This window comes from Neopelma chrysocephalum, unplaced genomic scaffold, assembly GCF_003984885.1.
Source record: "Neopelma chrysocephalum unplaced genomic scaffold, ASM398488v2 Primary Assembly neopelma1_97390, whole genome shotgun sequence".
Lineage (NCBI taxonomy): Eukaryota > Metazoa > Chordata > Aves > Passeriformes > Pipridae > Neopelma > Neopelma chrysocephalum.
In genome coordinates this window covers 3,460,672-3,483,777 of record NW_020926031.1, presented here as the reverse complement: position 1 = coordinate 3,483,777, position 23,106 = coordinate 3,460,672, and the positions used below count along the sequence as shown (strand labels likewise).

At 39.3% G+C, this 23,106-nt stretch overlaps 2 protein-coding genes across 5 annotated transcripts in view; both read right to left on the bottom strand.

Moving 5' to 3' along the window:
• Positions 1-2,357: 2,357 nt before the first annotated feature.
• LOC113961798 (cilia- and flagella-associated protein 46-like) lies at positions 2,358-10,830 on the bottom strand. 3 transcript variants are annotated; one of them, XM_027672405.1, is made up of 4 exons: positions 10,530-10,830; positions 6,088-7,170; positions 4,202-4,282; positions 2,358-3,451 (listed from the first exon to the last, which is right to left on the bottom strand). In XM_027672405.1, exons 2-4 carry the CDS (start codon positions 6,443-6,445, stop codon positions 3,423-3,425), a joined length of 468 nt encoding a protein of 155 aa, XP_027528206.1. In that variant the 5' UTR covers positions 6,446-7,170; positions 10,530-10,830; the 3' UTR covers positions 2,358-3,422. The 3 variants fall into 3 exon arrangements, 2 of the variants coding, with proteins under 2 accessions (XP_027528206.1, XP_027528207.1); XM_027672406.1 differs by having other exon boundaries at positions 6,088-7,165; XR_003532384.1 differs by lacking the exon at positions 4,202-4,282.
• Positions 10,831-11,567: 737 nt separating this feature from the next.
• Positions 11,568-23,106, bottom strand: part of BTAF1 (B-TFIID TATA-box binding protein associated factor 1) — a 51,442-nt gene continuing 39,903 nt past the window's right edge. For both annotated transcript variants that reach the window (XM_027672197.1, XM_027672196.1), the window contains 15 exons: positions 22,538-22,739; positions 21,993-22,141; positions 19,285-19,437; positions 18,655-18,776; positions 18,292-18,459; positions 18,038-18,115; positions 17,828-17,957; positions 17,028-17,169; positions 16,732-16,862; positions 16,165-16,284; positions 15,258-15,410; positions 14,467-14,678; positions 14,148-14,307; positions 13,407-13,577; positions 11,568-13,166 (listed from right to left, as the gene is read on the bottom strand). In XM_027672197.1, coding sequence (XP_027527998.1) covers positions 13,020-13,166; positions 13,407-13,577; positions 14,148-14,307; positions 14,467-14,678; positions 15,258-15,410; positions 16,165-16,284; positions 16,732-16,862; positions 17,028-17,169; positions 17,828-17,957; positions 18,038-18,115; positions 18,292-18,459; positions 18,655-18,776; positions 19,285-19,437; positions 21,993-22,141; positions 22,538-22,739 — 2,238 coding nt within the window. In that variant the 3' untranslated portion in view covers positions 11,568-13,019. The remainder of the gene's footprint in view (positions 13,167-13,406; positions 13,578-14,147; positions 14,308-14,466; positions 14,679-15,257; positions 15,411-16,164; positions 16,285-16,731; positions 16,863-17,027; positions 17,170-17,827; positions 17,958-18,037; positions 18,116-18,291; positions 18,460-18,654; positions 18,777-19,284; positions 19,438-21,992; positions 22,142-22,537; positions 22,740-23,106) is intronic.

Here is a 23,106-nt window from a genome sequence, read left to right as displayed (position 1 = left end):
GTTTCCATTCATGGCCCTTAGAAGAAAGAGTTCATTTCAGAATAAAATCTAATATCTGCCCCTTTTCAAATCCAGTGGGTAGCCGAAAATTCAGGGCTGGCAAATCAAGCAGACAGACTGCAGGCAGAGAGATTGCACACACAGTCAGGATGTTCTCTGGCATGATCCTATTTATGAACAGCAAACATGAATTCCTCCTTCTGTCAGTAGAGGAGAAATACATGAAACAGGGACAATGTCCGAGGTCACAGCTGCAAATGCCTTTGAAGGTGAAATTGTTGGTGTGGAAAACCTTTACTACTGCCCTAATCAAATTTCACTGTAGGGCCAAACTAAAAAAATAAAAAAGGATGCAATTAAAAATTAAAGTCCAAAACTGTTCCTGAAAACTCCTACTCAGCTGCTCCATAACCTTGAAGCTGTCTGAACTATCTGGCTGACTAAGTTGCCTAAAGCTGCCTTTGCACAGACTCAGAACTGCCTGTCCTGGCAAAACGGAACAGGTCACTGAAATAGTGTCTGCCTGGACAGTACCAAAATCCAAAGAGCAAGTGCTCTTGCAGGCCTGTGTTGCACACTTTTATTTCACACCACCAAGCCTCCACCTTTTCTCGTGCTTCATAAGAACTTCAGTTACAATGACATGTTAAGGAAGAAAGAAAAAATAGTTAGATGACTGCAAGGACACGCAGGTGTGAATTCCAAGTGACATTCCCACATGCTAAAGAAGGACAAGATCTCAGGAGTGCTGCTGTCCACACCATTTCCTCTGAGCTACTCCTGGTGAAGTTGCATTGCCAAGTATGAAAGCATTAACTGCGCTTAACACTGAGCAGGTTCAGAATTCCCCAACCACCTAACAGGTATCCAGGAGCCTACAAAGATGCACCTGATTACTGGATTTATGAGATATTATCTGCACTTATATACACTGTAGGCACATGAATGGTGAGCCGGCCTGGAGCATGAGGAGGTCTAGTGACCTCGTGCTTTTTCTCAAAAAATTGCCGTTACTGGGAATGCATTTTAGTGAACTAGAAGGTGAATTAGAACCATCCACCTTGATGATATCAACAGACTATCTAAACCTGGACCACACCATGAGAGATATTTTCTTTGATTCCGAAGGACAGTCACAAATCTTCTGAGGGAAAACACACAGACCACAACTTCTGTGTTTTGTCTGTGGAATAATTAGTGATACCACCTCTGTTAAAAGCTCCTTGTACAGGAGAACTGGGGTGAAGCAAACTGTATATACTACTACCTGTACTTAAATGTGCCCCTTTATGATTACATCAGTCAGTCTATTTATTAAAATAATTTTGTTGGGACTTTCTTTAGCTTTTAAAACAAAAAAAATTAAAGGCCAGAGTAACTGCAACAGTGACTGTCTTTCTAGGTGCTCCTCATCACAGCCTGGCACCAAATCAGCAAGAAGGAGTTTCTTACTGCACTTATTTTCCATGCCTGTGCCATCAGGGCTGACTTAATCCAATCAGTGCAAGTTCACTTGCTGTGTCTTCTGCTGCTGATCATGGTTAAGAGGTTTTTACTCTATGGACACTTAATCCTATGTCTCTGTCAGAGTTCCACCTATCTCAGCTCTTCATCTATCTAATTATTACAGAATGCAGTCTGACTGTGTAAAAGAGCCAAGTTGGAAAAAAAAAATTAATAAAGTAGATCAACTGGTAGAACTGACATGACAAGAACTTCTGGAGAAAAAAAGGTTATAAAATGTAATCAGACCAAACATCGCTTAATCAATCTAATTTAGCCCCTCTCACTGTGCCCCAAGACCAACTGCTCTTTGGAGGAACAACAGCCTTTTTGTGGCAGGGTTTGTATGTTGCCTGGCCCTTTATGCTGACAGGAGTCTCAGGTGCTGTTGTGATAAAAATAATAAAAAACAAAATGAAAGAAGGTATGCAAAATCTTCTTAATTCTTCAAAGTAAAGCCTGTTTTCATTTGTTTGTTTTACAGCCTGAATATTACCACACTGTCAAGCTCATCTCCCTCAAGACACTTGATGGTTAAATTTTGCAACTAATTATGAGCGTTGGTTAGGAAAAGGAGTTTTTTTAATTTTTACTAAACCTCTCCTGGGCTTTAGGTGCTATTGAGGATACAGGTATCAATAAAGATAATTTGATTTGCAGCCAAATGTAATTTAACCACTCATAATGCAGTTCCTTCAGAGTCTGCCATAACAGTGTAAGCATCTATAATGTTTGCAAAAATTTCCGGTCTTCTTTTTTCCAAGAGAATACTGATCCGCAGATAGGAAAGAGCAGTAAAAATTGCCCCTTCTCAGGCCAGGCTATGACTTCCCATTCAAAGCCAGTGCCACTTATTGTCTTTGAAAGTATTTATATTTCATCACTCTCTAAAGCCTCAAAGCAAAGCAGAGCTTTGTTAGGCCTGGCATTACATAAGGCAGAGGGAGAGAGAGCTTTTGTCCTGAAGTGCTTTCAGTCTAAGTAGGAAAAACAAAAAGAGGATGTAAAAGGAACAGAAGGAAATAAATGACTTGTCTGAGATCATACAGCCAGTCAGGAATGCAGTGGTCTTGCCTGTAATACTCAATAAAGTCAGTCCTTTTTTCAAAAGAAAAATATAATTAATGTGATAACCTGTTTCTGTCCCATTTCCACTGTAGAAAACATATAGTGCTGTCATATAATTTCAGTACTTGACAACTACAAGGATTTAAGGAGCTTTAATTGCTGGTTCTTTCCCACTGTGTGAAAACTGAAGCTGAAAGTCTGATTCCTGTTTGGAGGAACTGTGTTGGGTAGAGAGGTTTATGATCATTTCACATTTAACTGGCTCCCTACCCCCAGCACTGGATTTTATTAGGTCAGTGTTCCAAAGACATGGCTATGATGTCCAATAAGGACTATGGCAGTGTTCAAACAAACCTTGTACTCAGAAGAGCACAATACAAGAGGCTTCTTCTCAGAGATATCCCATTACATACACTCATTTTCCACTGAGACTGAATTAGTCAAAACCTATTCAATGTACTTACATTAATGCTACAAACTCCTTTGGATTGCAAATCAGATTGGCATAAACAGGAAGAAAAGGTTTGTTCAGACATTAGGAACAATTCAGGCATCCAAGCTCACAACAGTTATGACTCAATCTGGCTCGATTTCTGGCAGATTAAAATGTTTGCACCAAATAAAGCATTAATAATAGTATTGCCTTTGTCTGCCTCTTGCACCCCACTGCTGCTGAAGCTGTAGGAGACAATCTTCCCACCCCTGACACTCACAGAGACTTCACCTTCAGCTTGCTGCTCATGGGAGATTTTCTGGAGGGGCAAGGCTGGGCTCAGTGATGCAGAAGACTCTTCAGGGAGCTCCCAGCTTGCCAAGTCCCAGGGTCAGCATAGTGAGATAGTTTCTATTCTTTAAGTTGTTCTGATCCAACCACTCTTCTCTAGAAATGATAACAAAGTGGTGTTCTCATTAACGCATTTGATGAATCACACTATAAAGGGTGCAACTCTGACCTTTTTGTTTTGCTTTATTCTTGGAAGAAGAGCTAACAAGGCTGATTTCCTCACGCTGTAAGAATGCATTATCATTGCTTTGGCCCACTGAGTAGGATGCTGTCATCCTTTTGAAACAATAGGGATATTCTTAATTTACAGTGAAAAGAAGCTTAATAGAAGTTTGTGTGATGTGATGTAATTTGGGGGAAACAAACTCCCTTCTCTTTGTTTTGTTTCTGCACCCACTACACAGTTAAGACAATGTTTTTCAAGCAACTGTAGGTAAGTAGCAATTACAGTACCGTGACTTTTTATGCACTTTAGCCAAAGGAAGTTTTGCTTTAACATGCATAAAATGAGTGATGCAGAGACACAATTACAGTCCCTTCCATTGAGAAGCACACAAAATACCAGACTACAGTGAGCAGCCTGATATCCTTACACACTCTCCCACTCTTTGCTCCCTATGATACTTCAGTTTGTGCTGCTTAGTGGCAACTGGTGTTCTCACCACTGGAGAGACTGCCCTCCATTCCCCAGCAATACAGGAAGCTGACTTTTGTACCATCTGTCACTGCATAAAACTACATTACCTCACCACAACTCCTCCTGGGACATAAAGTGTTAGACTTCGTAGCTTCTGAAGTTTTACTTTAACAGTATCCACCTACTTCATCTTTTTTTCCCCTACTTACGTTTCAGAAACTCAGGCGGCAAGAACACACCATTTACGCAATGCAGAATGTCTCCAGCAGTAACACAGCACAAATGGACTCCTTTGGAAAACATAATTGCTGGGTTGGAGTTTTCAATACATTTCTGAAAACATAATCTCTTATAATTTGAGTCCTGACTATGCTACCACCTACTAACACATAGAAAGACTCGCTGTAGTGGAACTGCTCTTTAGTCTCACCGTGATTAACACCTGACACAAGAGATGTAAATTCCCCAGCAGCTGTGAGCTAGGATTAGAACAACGTTGAGGTTTTTGTGGGTTTGAGCTGGATTTTTTCTTCCAGTGATGAAGAAAAACAGAAAGCCATAAGAAACATGGGAGGCAATATTTTTTCCTGTTTTCTCTTTCTCTCTTCCCATTTCTCAAACACAAGAGATTTTTTTTTTCCTTTCAGAATTTCCTTTGGAAATTTTAAATGCTGATGGGGAAATTTGTGCAATGATTTTTGGAGAAATCTCCCTTCCCGTACTTCGTCCGCTCTGCCAAATTTATACTTCCTTAACTACCTGCATCACTAGGTAATTCCTAAAATACAAATCACAGATTATGAAACATTGGCTGTAGGTCTGGCTGATTATGTGATCTTGACACCTTTTTGCAACTTAGTAACTAACCTGGATAAATATGTGAAAATATCTTCTTTCTTGACATTATATTTCCAAGCAGGCAATGGCGATTCCACAAGAGTTTTTATCAATTGTACATGGGAAGCAAGGAGGTAGGACTCAGCATTACCAGCTCCCAAATATTTAGGGGAACGTTTCTTGCTCCTCTCTCCTTGTCTCCAGTAGAATCAACAAGTTTACATGAGATCATTGAATTTCCTGCTATAATTCTAGCCCTCATATGGCCATATAAAATTTGGAAATCACGATACCTAACATTTCTGTTATTTTGTGAACTGCTTTAGTTTAAAACTAATGTCTGATTCTGGTGGAGGTATGGGTTGAGGTACCTGGAAATAGCAAAACGTTTTGTCTGTGCTGTAAAAAACCTTGTATACAGACTACAGAACATTATTCTAGGTGAAATCCTAAGGTACTGAGTTGTTCTAGACAACAGACAGATCTTGATGATTCAGATGCTTTGAATTTCTATGAGTGCTGATATACAAAAGTTAATGAAATACAAATCAAGTATGCATCTGAAGTCTTTCAGTATGCAGGAGGTTTGCCATTCTGTCCTCAGCTTCAAAAACTCCTAATTAGCAGCTGGTCCAATCTTTTAATGAGTCTGTAACATCATTTGACTCTGAAGCCACATGCTGTTCAGATTGCCTTTCCTATTTTAATGTGAATTAAATTAGGGTTTAACTTTTACTCATCTCCCAACTTTCTCAGCTGTGAATAATCCTCACAGCTCAGTGACTTGCCTGGTATTTGCTACCTGGGACATGCTGCTAAATTGCTACTACCTGTCCTAACAAGCCCTCTGACTGGGCCAGCTGACAAATGTCTAAAAACAAAATGAAAGGGGAAACCAGCAACAAATTCTCCTAAGCTTAATTGGGTGGTGTGAAAAACGGGTTACCTCATCAGCCTTTGTAATTTTCAGGGATTAATTAAAGGATAATGTTTGCTGCAGAGGAGTTTATGAGGCAATAAATAGCTTTTGCGGCTGATTAAATGCCAAAGCAAAGCTGATAAAGGCATCTAATAATTGCAAAAGTCATTTAGTGCTTTGAATACATCTCTGCCGCGGATGCAAGCCTTACTCTGTGACAGATCAGCAGCAGACTAACGAAATGCAGAGGAACCCCCATTGCCTCTAGAGACCCTGAACGGGTAAACAGATAAATCTGCAAAGTGTGCAACTCAGCCCCAAATCCAGGCTGATCCTCACCTGGCAGGAATCCGACAGGATGCAGATGACTCTGATGATTTTGCTGCTCTGCAAACACTCCAGCAGCACAAAGCTGCCTCCCCGGGCCCGGCACCCCCATCTCGGCTCCACAGCCCCCAGGCCTTGCCCACCTTGCGCTGGGGTCTGAGGTGTGGGTCAGTTTTGGGGCTGGCAAACACGGGTGGGGGGTGAAATGGGGAGAGGGGGGTTTCGAGGCTGGGTCACACAGGGTGGTGGTGACCATTGGTGGGACCTCAGAGGCGGCAGGGACCGTGATGGATCCCACACCATGGTCACCCCTGGGAGCTGGTGTGGCTGCTGGCACGGCCTCACACGCACTGAGGGTCTGTCTGTCCATGTCTGTCCCCTGCGTGAGTGAAGTGGGGACAGGGTGAGTGTGAACCCCCAGTCCTGAGGAGCAGGGAGGGACTCGTGGCCCTGAGGCCTTTTCTTCTGTTATTTTTATTTTTGTTTTATTTTGAGCGCGAGGGATAGCAAGGGCATGAAGGCAGGGAAGGGTTATGCTGGATATTTGGAAGAGGTTCTTTACACAGAGGGTGATTGGGCACTGGAACAGGCCCCCCAGGGAAGCAGTCAAACCTGACAGAGTTCAAGAAGTGTTTGGACAATGCTCTCAGGCACATGTTGGGATTCTTGGGCTGTTCTGTGCAGGGCGAGGAGTTGGACTTCAGTGATCCATATTGGTCCCTTCCAATTCAGGATATTCCATGGTTTTATGATTCCATGAAGGCAGCACTGGCTGCTGCATCCTCACAAGCCAGAGTTGGGCCTTGGAGCTCTTGTGTAAGGGTTGTAGTTTCTCTCTAGGCTTCTGTGCAGGTGCAACAAGCTGTTCATAGGGTGTTCGTAGCCATCTGCCACTTGAGCTTATTTGGACTTCGAGACTGGCTGGCTTGTTTTCTCCTTTGGGGTGGCACAGCAGGCTCCTGTGTTGGTGGTTGGAGCTACTTTTACTGCTCGAGTGGGAAGAGGAGCAGCACACAAGAGGCTCCCAGGGGTTGGGAGACAAATCTCTTCCACAGCAGTACTGTGGTGGCTTCAGCAGCTGTGACCACATCTATACTGGAGGCAAAAATACTGCACAGTGGGAAACCGGGAGAAATAAACTAAACTGAGCCAGGGAAAATGGGCTGATGGCAAGTACATTCCCCGTCTCTTCGTCCTCCTTCATTTTCCCTGACCCTACACAGCCCATGTAAACTGTCATGGGGTTTTGTGTTTTTTCACTCTTCTTGCTTTGTTTGCTGCCTTGCTCTTCAGCTGATAAATAATAGGCACAGCCAACGAGTGATGCAACTTGTAACTGCGAGAACACACAGTTCTGCATTTTATAAACAATAATTAACTACTGCTGACTACGCCGGCCGTGAGAAGCCTGAAATGCTGATCACATCTTGCAGCTCTCACCAGGGCAGCAAAGAAAGCAGAAGTGTCAACTTTGAATTCTGCCAGGTTGTCCTTTCCAGCTAGCAAATGAACTGATAATTTAACTGATACGATGCCTAAGTGGGTGAGCGTTAAATTAGTTGTAAACAAAGACAAACTCTAGATGGCCAGCACTGACTGTTGGTTTTGTTAGTGTGCATGATTCCTTCCTCTGCCACCTCTTGAAAACACATTCTCTTGAATATGAGTATGGGCTATATTTTGACTTTATGCCCAGAAATGAACTTTGCCCACGTTTATATGGGTATCCAAAGCATCCAAATGAACAGGAAATAGCACCTCAGTACTTTTAGTTTAGTTGACGATATTGTTGTGCTTTGTGAGTGATGATACTTGCAAAATAGAAGCATGAAGATTGAACAGTTGCAAATGTCCCAGAAGTGTTTTATAATTGGGACTGTGTGGAGACGTGGGCAGCGTGGAGAAATGGATCAGCATACAGTGCAGCATTTTCCTAAAGCCACACTTGTTTTGGTAGCGCAGAGTCAAAAGTCAATTTTGCTCCTAAGTGAGGTGGCTCTGATTCAGAAGAAAGGCAGGAATCAGAGTGTGTCATCTTCTGGTAGTAGATGTCTTCTTAATGTCTTCCTTCTCTGGCTACAGCAGAGATCGTGACAAATTGAACTGACTTTTTTCAAGTCCTGTTCTTGCAAAGCAATTAGATTTTAACATCTGCATTAGCTCTTCTCTTGGCTTACCATTCCAGATTTCTACTTGAAGTCTTTATTCCTCAGATACTAGGCTGTGACTGATAATTAAATCGTTTCAAGTGCAGTATGAGTCATGTGAAACAGGGTCAGAATACATAAACGTGTATCTGGAGAGCACATTTACTCAAAGAGAACTAACACAGAAACAGCAGCAAAAAGCCCACTGCAGTTAACCACATGATTCACTTGCTCCCAGCATACTGGTAAGTATTCCTGGTTTCTCAATGGAGTACCTAAGCATCCAGCCTGCATAAACTGTGAAATGTAATTACCCTGACATATGGGAAATCTCTGGCAGGCACAGACTTGGCATGGACAGCACAGCATCACCCCGCAAAGGCCCCTGGAACTGGAGTGTATTGGAGACATGGCCAGCATGTTCCGAAAGCTCAGCTATTTCTGAGCCTCTGACTGAACAGAGTTCAATTTGCTGTGTCCCTGGAACAGCCTTTTGGCAGGATGCAGCGTATCCTTCCTTTCTCCCCATTCCTGAAGCTTTTGCACCTGAGTCAGAATTTATGGGTTTGAAGTTTCTGCTCTCTGGATCGACTCCTTTCCCTCATCTGAAAAGGGAAACTGAGCAGTAAATGTTTTCCTTTAGTCTGTGGAATTTTCCTCTTACAACCTGGCAAATCCTGGTCTGACTTTTATGTTAAAGGAAAATACTGCAGGTCATCATCTGTAACTGTGTTTCTTGATTACTTGGTAAATTAATGACAGACACGCAACTCCAAGTTAGCCTACCCACATGACTGAGCTAAGAAAATAGAACAAGTGTTGAATGTGTGACTTTAAGATTTGGGGGAGGGATAGATAACCTAAGAAATTTCCTAAATTCATGTGTGCTGGTTTGTGCAAATGCAATGCCAGCTGGGTACAACTTGAGATGTACAGTTGCAAGTTTGGATCCCAGTGTTTACAAGAAGTTCATAAAAATATTTTAACCTTAGCAAAGGACAGCTATTAAAGAGCTCTTCTCTTGTCTTCTTGCATATCTACTGCAGCACCTCTCTGTCTGGATTAAAGAAAAAACTGCAGCTTCCAAGCTTTTGGTTACAAAGCAACTCAGCACAAGTCAGTTATTGCTGTGGTCCTTAAAAGCTTTAAAGCTTGCCATGTGCCAAAGCTCTACTTAACACTGCACACCTAACTAGAGTTAACACTGTATTATTATTCATCATTTGTAAGCAAGTTAATAAAAATCTTTGATATGTGAATATGTTTTCATCTTAGAAGTTTTCCACAGTTCCTAACATGGCTTAAGTTGCCCTATTTTCACTTTAATTAAGGCTTAATTAGAAAGATGTGCTCTTTGCCTCACAACCTTACCCTGCCTTACCGTGAGATGGTAGTAAAGGTGGGGATACCACTAATGGTAAAAATAAGCATTTGCCTTTAAATCTGGCAATTTTAAGGTAAAATTTAAGCTTTGTAGAGATAGTACAAAGGACTAAAGCAAAACATTCAACTTGAACTAATTAGAGTTACTAAATCACTGTCTATGTATACCTTGGATATTAAGTGTAATTTTGGTTTCTGTAAGCTTGGGAAAAACCTCCAAAAGTATTAGGAAGCAGGATTTAAAAAACAAACAAAACAAAACCACACCAACCTAGCAACCTGCAATAGCCATAACATTTGCAGAAAGCAAGGCAGCTTCCTGCTTAAATGGATTCCAAAGATAACATACACGGAGACAGACCTGCTAGATTGAATTCTTAGTTAAGCTAAGTACAACGGACATTGCAGAAGTTGTGTTTATGCAGGCTTGGTGCATGTTTGCAGAAGGTAGCTCTTCGTTTAGCTTTAAGTAGAATTTCAAGCAGTCCTAAAACTTGGCTGGAAAGCACCATTATGTGTACAGTTGTTTCAAAGTAGTTCTTCCAGCCCAGAATGTGGTCATCAGTAAGAGGTACTTAGTTTTCTCAGGTTAGCAAGCTTTGACTTGGGAACTACATTAATTTGAAGGTGTGGCTTTGGTGACTTGGTGCTTGTTTGATGCTAAATTACGAGATAGACCAGTTTAATTCTGTACAAATTACACACACTGCATCAAGCCTTGGGTATGAGGCACTGGAAAAGGCTGCCCAGAGATGATGTGGATGCCCCATCCCTGGGAGTGTTCAAGGCCAGGTTAGGTGGGGCTCTGAGCAACCTGGTCTGACAGAAGTGTCCCTGCCCATGGCAGGGGGGTTGGAACAAGATGGCCTTTAAGACCCCTTCCAACCCAAAGCATTCTATGACTCTATGTGCAGTTCTACTCACAGTTCGTGGACTTTTTCGGGCCTCCAGCCAGTCAAGATTTAGGCTATGTCTTTGTTATGTCTGCATTCTATGTCTGCAGCAGGGGCAGAGCTGGAGAGCAATATGGTTGGTGCTGAGACCTTGACATCTTTGAAGTTTTTATTTCAGCCTAGAAATAAAAAAACCTCTTTTTCTATTCCAGCCCAGACCCTGGTCTGGTCCAGTTGAATACCCAATAAACAGGTCAACTGCAGCTAGAGGCATTCCAAGAGCTATTTCTTGCTTGAGTTTTGCTGTAAATGAATCCAGTTTTGTGCACTGAGAACACTGCACAAACAAGCCAATCATGACAAATGGTCTGCTGGCTTGGAAAGCATAGAAGAGCTCTTCGTTAAATATTAAAGTAACTAAAAATAATGTTTTATATCCTTGGTGCAGTGTTCCTGCTGGTTTCCATTCTGAAAGTGTTAATTCACAGAACCCTTAAGGTCAGTCAGTACATATAATAATCTTGACACAGTTATTCTAGGTTCTGCTCCCCCCTTTCTCCAGGTGCACAAGTCTTTTTGATGTCATATCCAAGAGAGCCATCACTAAAATTATTATGGTTGCATAGCAACCTCAATGTGATAAATAACTGGTTTAAGACAGTCTTTACCTGTGTATTTCTTTTCCAACAGGAGCCGAACAGTTTCCTACCACTGAACTCTTATGAATAAAACTCTTGAAGAAAAACATATGCAGTGTTTTATGACTAAAGAGGTTTCTTTATTCAAATATCTTGTTATTTCTAGGCACTGTCACCAAATTACTGCACCAAGTTATCTTCAAGTATGCAGTATTCCAGCACTGTAACTTCTCTGCAAACAGAACACCAAGCCCTATCTTGTCTTCCCTGCTTGGATCATCAGTTAAAGCACAACAGAAATATTCTAAGTATGAAGGCAGAAATGAACTAACACTAGTAATCCAGTTGTATTTTCCAAAAGCATTGTTTTTTTTAATATAGCCAGCTAAGTTTTCTCTACAGAAACAAAACTAAACATAGACAAAACCAAGTTATATATTCCCAGTTTATTTTATTTTTGTGGAATGCTAATTTAGTTACAATCTGGCAGTTCATAACTACTGAAATGTGACATTAATTCATCTCCAATGCTGCAGAACTGTCTTGATTTATATAGTTTTAAAACAATCTTATTTTACAATAGTTGAGGTCTCTGGTGGTTTTTAAGCTCTGATGCTTAAGCACACAGCAAGCTACAAACCTTAGGTTTTATATTTATACATATATTCTATGTATTCAGACAACTGCTGTAAGTTATCTATAATTTAATATTTATAAAAAGTGCATATACTGGTACATATGCACATCTAGAAACACACTTTTACTACTGCCTCCCTTTTATAAAAAGCTGCACAACATACAGCCATATTAATCTCACTTACTGCTATTAAAGTCCTTTACTATCTTTGTTACACAATTTCAACTATCCATTACCTCAAACTGAATGAAGGTATTTCTATATATATTTTTTCTCCTAAAGAAAAAAGTCCTCCCTATTCCTTTAAGAAGCTTTAAATCATGCATCAGTTTAGTAAACAGTCACTTTAGCATGGATTTTAGAATCCTAGACAGTGTAAAATCTACTTCTGGAAAACGTCTGTCTGTATATTTAATTTCTTCTTTTACTTACAAAAAATATATAGGATTGAAACATACTGAATACATGCATCTCTCAAAGTGGCTATATTCTAGCCTTATAGATAAATTAAAAAAGTACACCCTTGCTAACAGGATGCAAACATGGCCTCAAATAGGCCACTACCTGTATTTAATAGAGCTCATTACATTAAAAAGTTCAAGTGAGCTGTTCTCTCAAGATGGTGTCAAAAGACTGAATAGCATGATATATTTATATTCAATGTACAAAGGTGAGTGCACAGGCCTAGTGCCATTTAATTATTCAATACTTCCAAGGCTTCTAGGCTTTGCCTCTGGTGATACAAGTCCTGAAATGATCCAAATGTAAGTTAAAGTCGAAAATTGCTTTAATACACCATAAAAGCAAGTTGCGTTTAAAAGAAAAAATGTACACTGAAAAACCTGAAGTACTCACTGAAACAACTGTACAAAACTATTATAGATACAGAAAGAAATAATGGTGGACTTAACTTCAAAACACAAGTAACACTTGTTAACAAATGTAAAAACCTGCTTTGTTTTAATTCTTCTACCAAGTAAGAATTTGCAGCTGTTCAGAACAAGTAAAATTCAAACCACCTCACAATGTGTACATTTAAAGTTCTTTTATACAGTGCAAACGTTTAAGACAGAATAACTTCCCAGTGAAACAGGTGACACTACTTGGTGCCACTCTTCTAAAGATTCCTCTTTCAATAAGTCTATTTACACGTTAAGCTAAAGGTTCACTCTATATGCTTTGAACTTTGCTGAATATCAGCAGAAAAATGTGAACTAGCAGCAGTTGTATTACAAATATGTGATGGTTACTTTAACGAATGCATAAAGTTTTCAAGACTGTATTCAGTGTCATACTGCTCTTGATCCCAAAGTTCTCCAAGGTTTTCGAGTACTGATTTCATTGATGCTTTCCCAGAAGAGGTAGAGGTATCTGCTTTTTCAGTTTTCCCATCCTTTGCAAAAGAAAAAAAAAATACAGTTAATATAAAGAATAATGTTTTCAGGACTAACAAATTCTTCAAGTCTGATGATTCTTTTGGGGAAATATCACTTCCTCCTGTTTTTCAGAGAGCTGTCTACTGTTCATCAGTCCAACTTAAAGCATTCATGTGATTAAATTTTACATTTCAAAGCAAAGCTTTTCCTTAAGCTTACTCTATTTTTGGTAGGTATTTGTAAAAATGTTTCTTTACCTTGTCAAGAGTGAACAGATCAAGAAGCTGCTCTGTTCCCATGCTCTGTAAGCTTGCATTTTCTTGGCTGATCACTGTATTTGCAATATTCATTTTGAACTTTTGAAGACCCATGATCTTCTCCTCCAGAGTTCCCCGGGTTATCAGGCGATACACATTAACAACTCGTTTCTGAAAGAAAAAGCACACACTTAGCTATAAAGTATCTCCTAGGTATTTAGGAGAGCATAAGCGTTCAGCGTTCATCATGGACAGTCTAGAAGCAGTTTGGCTTGGAGTTACCCTTCAGTAACTGTACTCAGTAAGTCTGACAAACACTAGATGAAAAGAATATGCCAGTGTATAGTAGAGGCATCTTCAACTGCATCTGTACTTTGGAAGACTTCACTGCTTTTTACAGCTGTACAGGAAGACTAACAGCAGTCATTCTTTCCCCGTTCAAGCCTGTGGGGCTTCCCTTCAGTTCTCTGCCCTCAGTCACATCTCTTCCTCTGCTGAAGGGTGATTCTTTCCTGGCCTCCCCTCAGCAGCTCAGGAAGTATAGAGAAGGCGGCATACCAATTTGGAGATGGAATAAGAAAGTACACACTTCAGCATCTGGCATATTTGCAAGAAATCAGCATGAACGGAAGCTTGGCGGAAACCCACAGATGTCACTTTTTATACGCTACAATCAATCGTACCCAAATTCAAGTTCAGCAAGAAAAAAACCACACTTATGGGAAATGAAGAGGTTTTCACCTGCCCAATGCGATGTGCCCGATCCATGGCTTGCAGGTCTCTCATTGGGTTCCAGTCATGTTCCACAAATACTACTGTATCAGCCCCTGTTAAGTTAAGTCCCAACCCACCAACATGAGTGGTGAGCAAAAGAACATCTATAGATGGGTCATTATTAAACCTGCATACAAGAAAAAGTTAAGTATGGTTAAGTTTCATTTAAATAAAGAATGTATGAGTTTTAACTGCTTTGAGGTAGACAAAAGAACAATTATGCACCATATAAATAATACAGTTCATTACATTTGGCCCCATATGGTTATGAGGGGATAACACGTACCGTGAAACAATGGAATGCCTCTGACCAGCAGGTATGCTGCCATCTAGTCGTAAGTAAGTCACTGAAGGTAACTGAGGTCTGAGAAGGTCATGCTCCACTATATCCAGCATACTTTTAAGTTGGCAGAAGATAAGTACTCTGTGCTGGGCCACTACAGCTTCTGTACCGCTTTCTGAAGATCCACCATTCCCCAAACCACAATCTAGCAGCAGCTTAAAGTAACAGAGCATTGAAGTGTATTATCAGAATGGCAGTAGATCTCATTTAAGTATTGACATTCATGGACTATCAAAAGTAAAAATGGGGGAAACTACAGAAGGAAGCCTGTGACAGTCACTTAAATAACATAAGGCAAAGTCTGGTTTCACTGTAAAACTATAAAAAAATTAAGCACTGACAGAAAAGTAATTTTCTTTGTTTAGCTTTACTTACAGTAGAATTTAAGTAAGTAATAAAATTTAACTTTATCAAGGTAATAGTGTCCTTTATAATACATATGAGACAATTTTTTCTGCAACCAGAAAGACAGAAATAAAACAAAATAAAAGGTTTCCAATATGGCAGCAAAAATTATGTAAACATCATCACCTTGAAGTAAGATTGTGCTCCCCCTTCCCCCTTGAATTATCAGGAAAAATATACCTGGAATACCCTTGTACTCTTTTCCATTTGCTACTTAATTTTATTAAGAAGAGTTTTCATACTGATAAAATCTTAAATAAAACCTTCTAAGTTATAACATCAGTAGAGACATTTAGAAAATTTAAAGGCACAATCACATGTCTACTTACTTGTTTTAAAGCAGACAGTTTAGGTGCATGTTGGATATCTCGAAGGGATGAATTCTGAGCTGCAAGTTGCTCTGTAATTCTTTTATATTCTGGATGTTGGGTTGTTAGCACTAAGGCTGGATGGTTGCATAGCTTCCGTAAGTATTGCAATGCCTTTATTTAGGAAGTGAAGGTCAAAGAAATGGTTAGCAAGAATGTAGATCCAGAAAGAGGATGAACAAAATTGCCTGTAAGTACAGGGGCCACTCAGCTACATTTCAGAATCTAGATCTTATGGTGTATTTTCATGAAAATAAAGTTGGACATTTACATTAATAAAACCTGTATTTCAAATTGTATCCAATAACCGTTACATGCATAGTAATCTTAGTCCCTGTTGCAGGAGAAGTGCAAAGACTAACATCTCCCACACTTTCACCTGAGTGTGCAATAGAGGAGGTGGGTTTGGGAGCAGTGCAGAGCCTTTGAAAATTGATGTTTCCAATTAGCCAAGACTTAATCTGCAATTCTGTAAGATCACAAACCTTCATAAATTCAGATCTAACCTTAAGGAAATTTTTGTCCGTGTTTTAGAATCTTAATGTTGTAGTATAACAGCTGATGAAGTCCAAATTACTTCTCCCTTGTTTTGAGGTTTTGCTCTTTCAGTAATCAGTTTTTACAAGATCCACAAAACAGCTGAACACCAGTTGTGCAGATCACATTAAAAATACAAGACAGTGTTATGCTTCTTAAGACAAACCCATAATTTAAAACAGGTATACATCACAATCCAGGCATAAATATTCTAGATCATATAGCCACAAATGTTTCAGTTCAGTATTTTCATTTTAATTTATTAAACCCATAAATACAGTTATCAGAAGTGTATGTGCTAGACAATAAAAATTACTAAAGCAATCTGTACCTGAAATACGTGACCTGTAGCTTTAAGCTTTGGTTTTTCAGTCTCTTCATTCAGTGAAGAAACTGTTTCATCAATATCACATTTGGCACGAGACTTGGCAAAATCTTCATAAAGCTGAACCTGTAGATGAGGCCCCAGACAAGAAAATGAATGTGTTTTCCCCCAAGAGAAAACGAACAGTCCTATTCAGAGTTTAGTTCCAAGTTAAAATTCTGAATTGTCATACATCAAGAAAGCTATTTCACATGCAACACAACATAAACATTAATAATGTAATCTCCTGTCATTTGTTTTCTTTCAGCATGGACAGTATTATTTAAAAACAGCCTGCATATGCCTAGATGTTGTTCCTGAACAACAGAAATGCCCGAAATTAAACTGAAGAAATATTCTATTACAACTAGGCTAAAATTAGTTTTTTAAGCACATAGCAGAAAACCCTTTTAGTCCTGTGGTCCTAGAGAATGTCAGAGCTGACATCAGACTGACACAGGAATACAGAAGTGGTCCCTTTGTGGTCTTAACTGTATTGAAAAAACTAAACTTTCAGCCCCTTTTTAAGCATACCTGTAGAGGACTGAGAATACAGTAATAATCTTGAATAATTTTGGGTGGGAGGTCTTGCAGCACATCCTCTTTCATTCTCCTTAGCAGGAATGGCAGGACTTGGCGGTGCAGTGCTTCCATTGCAAGAACCCCTAGTGAGGGTAACAGAAGCTGCATTTTAGAAGAAAAAAGACTTTCAAAACATTCAGCTCCCCTCTAGTCTCTGATGTTGGAACTGACCACACTTTCTTTTCAGTAACAGTTCTCATTTAAAAGGCTAAAACAAAATACCAAAGATTAAAACATTTGGTCCTTACCAGCCTCTTGTTCTCGACTGGAGCTTCGGGCATCCCTACTTGCCAGTATTGGTTTGCCATAACGAGCTGCAAACTGGCGTTCAGTGCCCAAAAATCCTGGCATAAGGAAGTCAAACAACGACCACAACTCTAAGACGTTGTTCTGGACATAAAAAGAAACATGTGATAAATTATTTTCAAAAGAAATAAATCAATACAAGTTATCAGAAAAACTTCCATACATATTTAACGCTGCCTATAAAACCCTACAAATCTAACACTTCAACAAACTTCCAAGCTGCAGGAGCTTGGTAGCTCTTGCATCCAACTGAGTGACAGGAATACATCTACATGCACTTTAACATATAAATGGACTTTCTACTGTGTTGGATGTCTTAAGCCCCACCTCGAGTTCTTCCGGACAACAAAACCTGGGAAACACCAATTATCTTAGCCCTGGATGAGACACATACTGCACAGAAGTCATCAGGACAAAGCCCCAAATCTGGAGTTCTCAGAATTGTGTTTCCTGCTAATTTCCCTATCCCTGCCTGATACTTAAAGAACAAATGGTAGAGAAAGTCTAGCTGACTACTTTTGAACACCATTAGTACCATGAAACCTGCACCCCTTCCCCTATACATGGGTAAACCGGGAAAGGAGAAAGATGTCATTTAAAGTATTTAGCAGCAAAAGGCTGTTTTACGATGTATACTTTGAACAAGGTGATTGATAAAAGGTACAATAAAATGGACTGACAGATCTTTCTTGCTTGTTTTCTACTATTCATCCAAAAAAAAAAAAAAAAAAAGGGCAGTTACCTGGATTGGTGTCCCAGAAAGAATTATCCTGTAATTAGCAGTCAGCTGTTTTACTGCTTTCGACAGCTTTGTTTTTCCATTTTTTATTACATGGCCTTCATCAAGAATGCAGTAATTAAACTTAATATTTCTAGAAAAGAAGAACACAGACTTAAGTAGTATTTAAAATTCTAAGCTATTAAAAACCTCTGAAAACAAGCCAATTCTTACCTGAAGAAGTCGATGTCATTTCTTACAACATCATATGAAGCCACTATGAGATTGTGTCTTTTCACCTGGTGTTGCAATCTTAAGAAAAAAAAAGAGGAGTTAAAGTGTTCTTCACATAGGTTGCTATTTCAGCCTTTAAGGTACCATCACAAGCTTTGCCATGCCCACGAACTATGCTTCAGTAGCAAAGTGAATTGCAAAATTCCATGTGTGATATTTTACTCTATCCCAGTCATAAATGCAAGATAGATTACCTTGCTCTCTCAGTAGGAGGTCCTGTGTAGTGCAATGGATTAAGATATTCTTTTGAGCAAAATTTGCCTACTTCATCCACCCAGTGTCCTGTGAGTGTAGGAGGGCACACCACCAGCGAGGGAAGAGGAACACTGTCCACCAGTTTTGTTCTCGCATATTCCTGAGCCCTTTAAGAACACAAAAAAAGAAGTTTTTCACAGAAGAGATGGGGTTGGAAGGGACCTCTGGAGGCCATCTGGTCCAACCCTCCCCTGTTCAAGCACAGCCACTTAAGCCAGTTGCCCAGGACTATGTCCAGAGTCATTAACACAGATAAAACCTATCATTAAAACCTAACATTAAAGAATGTTGTTTAAGCTTACCTGAGGCAATGATCACCTGCAAGAATGCAAATGGATTGTAAAGTTTTTCCTAAGCCCATGTCATCACAAAGAATTCCATGAAGTTTGTATTTATTGAGAAATGCCAGCCAGTTCACTCCATCCTGAAATCAGAAAAAAAGAAGAGTGCCTCAAAAGTAAGAACTGGCTTTAGGTAGTTATGCTTCAGTTCAAACATCCATATGTTCTATCATCCATCAGTGCCAAACTATGAGCTGGTTCCCACCATAAATGCATCCACTACAGCCCATTCAGTCAAAGCAGGGGGAATAAAGGGAAAAATGTAAATGTCCAAACAGTCCAGCAAGGCCTGGCTTTAGAGTGGTGAGCTGCCACAGTCAGCCCAAACAAGGCACAGCCCATTGGCCATTCCCTGAGAAAAATGGCAGAATCTAGACAGGGGATAAATATCATTATGACAGTATAAGAAGTATACGTTACTTCATTTTTACTTCCTTATTCAGGAGTCCAAGATACACACTGCAGAACTAAAAAAACAACCTTCAAAAAACCCACAGGCAAGAAGCCAATACTGAACAACTCCTTCCACTCCTTGAAATTGTATCAGACTGCAACTTACTACTCTTTTAAAATCAAAGTATAAGCTGTTACCTGCTGATATTTTCTGAGCTCTGCTTTGATTGGTACTGGAATTTCATAGTTTTCCAGTTTTTTTCCATCCAGTAATTGTTCCAGAAAGTGACGTTCTTTAGCTTTCATTCTGATTAATTCTTCGGACATGTTTGGTGGATCTGGTATACCAGCCTAGGATAACATTTTTAAAGCAGTAATGTAAGGCCTACAGGGCTTAGTTGTCACACAGAGAAGAAAAAATAAAACCTCATACTAGCTTAGACATTTTAAACAGACAGTAAAGATCTGCAATTTTAGAATCCTTCTCTCAGTAATGCTTTCATTTTTATGGTTGAAGCAATAATTAATTGCAACATAAAAATGCAGGAAACAGTATAGCTAAGTTCTCCCAACTCGCTTAATGCTACTGTTTCTAACTCCTCACTATTAGAAACAAACCCAAAAATACAGATTAGAAAGTCCAAGCTTATTCAGACCTCTACCCCTTTTACTTACTCAGCAGCTGAATTCAGGTCTTGCATTTTAGGTAGTGTATATAAAATGCCAACAATAAACACAAAATACTACACAGTTCTATAACAAAACTTAAGAGTCTAAGTCATGTTTCAGGAACATGAAATTCAAAGAGTGAAAAGGTTTCTTTTGTTCTAATACCACCACTATAACTACTGAAAAATGTAAAACTTCATCTTATGAAATATCTGCAAGACTACCCAAAAAAGCCTTTCCACGTAAAAAAAAAAAAAACTGTATTCACAAAACACCACTCCATGAGGTTTTTTCACATAAAGTATGTGCGAAGCTCTAAAATTACTTTATTATCAAGTTCTCACAGACAATCTGTAGTGGTTTAACCTTAGCTGGATACCAGGTGCCCACCAAAGTATCTCTATTGCTCCCCTCTACAGCTGGACAGAAAGAAAAAATATAAGCAAAGGCTCATGAGTTTTGAGATAAAGACGGGGAGATGTCACTCATGATTAGTCACAGGCAAAAAAGGCATGACTTGGGGAGATCAGTTTAATTGATTACAAATCAAATCAAAGTAGGGTAACGACAAGTAAAGGCAAATCTTAAAAACACCTTCCCTCCTCCTTCTTCACTGGCCTTGGTGTCCATGGGGTTGTTCCTCTCACATTCTCACTCCTCTCTGACTGCAATTTTCTTCCACACAATAACTTTCTTTTCTTAAATACATTATCCCAGAGGCACTACCACCATCACCAACGGGCTCAGCCTTGCCCAGCAGCAGGTCCATCTTGGAGCTGGCTGGCATTGGCTCCATTGGACATACTGGAAGTTTTTAGCAGCTCCTCACAGAAGCCACTCCTCAGGGCCCCCACCCACCCAAAACCCTGACATGCAAACCCAATACACATCCTCAAAAAAAGTCACTTAATAAAGGGTATCCCAAAATTCTCTTGTCCCAGTCAATCCATGCCCTACTCTTTCACTGACATACCTTCAACCCCTCTACACTTATCAATTTAAGTTCCTTGTTTGGTCACCTAACACCTTCTATTGCTAGCATTCAAAAGAGCGTTCCACAACAATACTAGTATTTTCTCTCATTATTAACCTGCTTCACTCAGTTTGCATATTTAATAAAGTTCAGTATCTGATACTGAACTTCCTTAATCAGAAAGGGAAATTCTAAGGCACTTCCCTAGTAACTATGGAAAAGAAATATGACTTGATTGTGCATATGCATGCAATTAATAGAACAAGTATGCTATGTTTTTAAGAGATGGTCACTACATTCTATTAAAATAGCTTTTAAAAACCCAAAACCTAAGCTATATGTATTCCACAGGACCATGTTTAAGATACATACAAAAACGGGCACTGGTGCCAGTGGCATCAGAATGAACATGCCAGAAATTAATTCATTCTTTGCTTACTTTCAACTTCAACATTTCAGTGTAAGCATGCAGAAAAAGTAAAGTGCTCCTGTTAAGGCAGATTGCTAGTTATCAGATGCTAAGGTTCTATTATGTTAAAAATATAATAAACCCATTAAATTGACAATTGGTTTTCATTATTACCATGGAAATGTATTCTAAACTGTCTTCTATTACCATCTGGTGGTCAAGTTACTTAGGAGCATTGTAGTCCTTGATACACAACATTAGAAAATGTCTGAGGTGTGAACATTGTAGTAGAAGTGAAAAACTGAAGCAAGTCTGTACTGATTAAACTCTACTGCATCATAATACACAATATTTGGCCCAAATAAGTAGGGCAGGGCTTTTTGATTTTAAGAACTAGAAATAAGTGACTACTCATATCCACATTCTCTCTATTATTTTGGTTTTTCCTTTAAAAGCAGTACCGCTTTTATGCATTTCTCTTGACCACATACAAAGCAACACACATACCTAGGGAGAGTGCACATGCAACTCCTAAAACTTTTGAGCCCGAACTAACAGAACAAGCACTGCAAACAAAATTAATAAATATACCCTTTAACTTTGTGTACACAGTTAAAATGAGCTTCTTATAGGAGAAATTTTATTTTAACATTAATTTAGACAATTGCTAACACAGAGTCCCATTTTGCTCATTTTACTTATAAAGGACACTTCCATTATCTGATATGGACTCAACATCTATAAAACCATTTACTCATTCAGCATTTAATAAGCCAGAAGCCTGAACTTCACAGCTGGTGAAAAAGTGGATACAGGATAGTTCATACACTCAATATACTTGGAGTTTGAGCTTACCTCAAGAGGCATTAGTCTAATTAATGTTGCAAAGCACTGAGTAGCCATAAAACGTACGCTGTTTGTCTGATCACTCATTCTACCCAGAACTGGAACCACCAGAAGAACAATGTATGGAACAATACCAACATCCAGCTGCTCCATTACACCTGAATTGGTTATTAAGGAAATAGTTTGTAACAGTTCAGGACTGTCTGACAAATATATACCCAGTAGACTTCACACTCAATAGGGAAAAGTCATTAATTTGTACATTCAGATGAATAAGATTTCTAGTAACAAAGCAATGCAGAAGCAGTGAAATCTGATCTACCCAATTACATTTAGCCCAGTGAACTGCATGGTTTGAGAAACCAAACCTTCATCTGATGGATAAATTAAAGGCAATGGAAATGAAAGTTTATTCTGTTTCATTTCACAGGAGGAAAACAGCTTAATATTTTATTTCATTCCTCCTCCCTTTTTTTCTGGCAACAGTTTTTGTTCAGCCGAATTAAGCAATAGCAAAGAAGTTTCTGCGTTTCTGAATACTCAAGCAAGGATACATGCCAGTGCTTCAATTGCACCTTCTTGTTTGGTGTTGTCATCTATTGCTCCCAGCCACGGTAGAACTTTCTCTAGAAAGATATTCATTGTTTCCATGGTAGCTATTTTGCTCATAACACCCACACAACGGGAAGCCATGTGTCTCACGGCAGTGCTGGGATGTTGAAGGCACATGTAAAGGTGAGGCAAATGCTGTATTAACTGAACAGAGAAAAGGGTGGAAAGGAAAAGGTTAATATGGATTATAAACAAATTAGTGAATTTTTTTTACCTAAACAGTCTTTTAGAATCATTTAAGAATGCTTGAAGTGGTTCCTTAACAAGACCTAACTGCTTAAAACTAAAAAATAGTTTCAGAAGAAACAGGCAATTGAACTTTGAACAAGTATTACTCCCCAGTGCAGTTAAAATTCACAGTAAAAAAAGAGCTAGGAGTTTAGTCCAAATGAAAATTAAAGAAGCCCTTAGTTGGCAAGGATGTGTTTCACACTGAAAATACAGTGCTAAGTACTCAGAACTTTTTAATAAAAAAAAAAGAATTATCACTTATATACAGACACAGATTTAA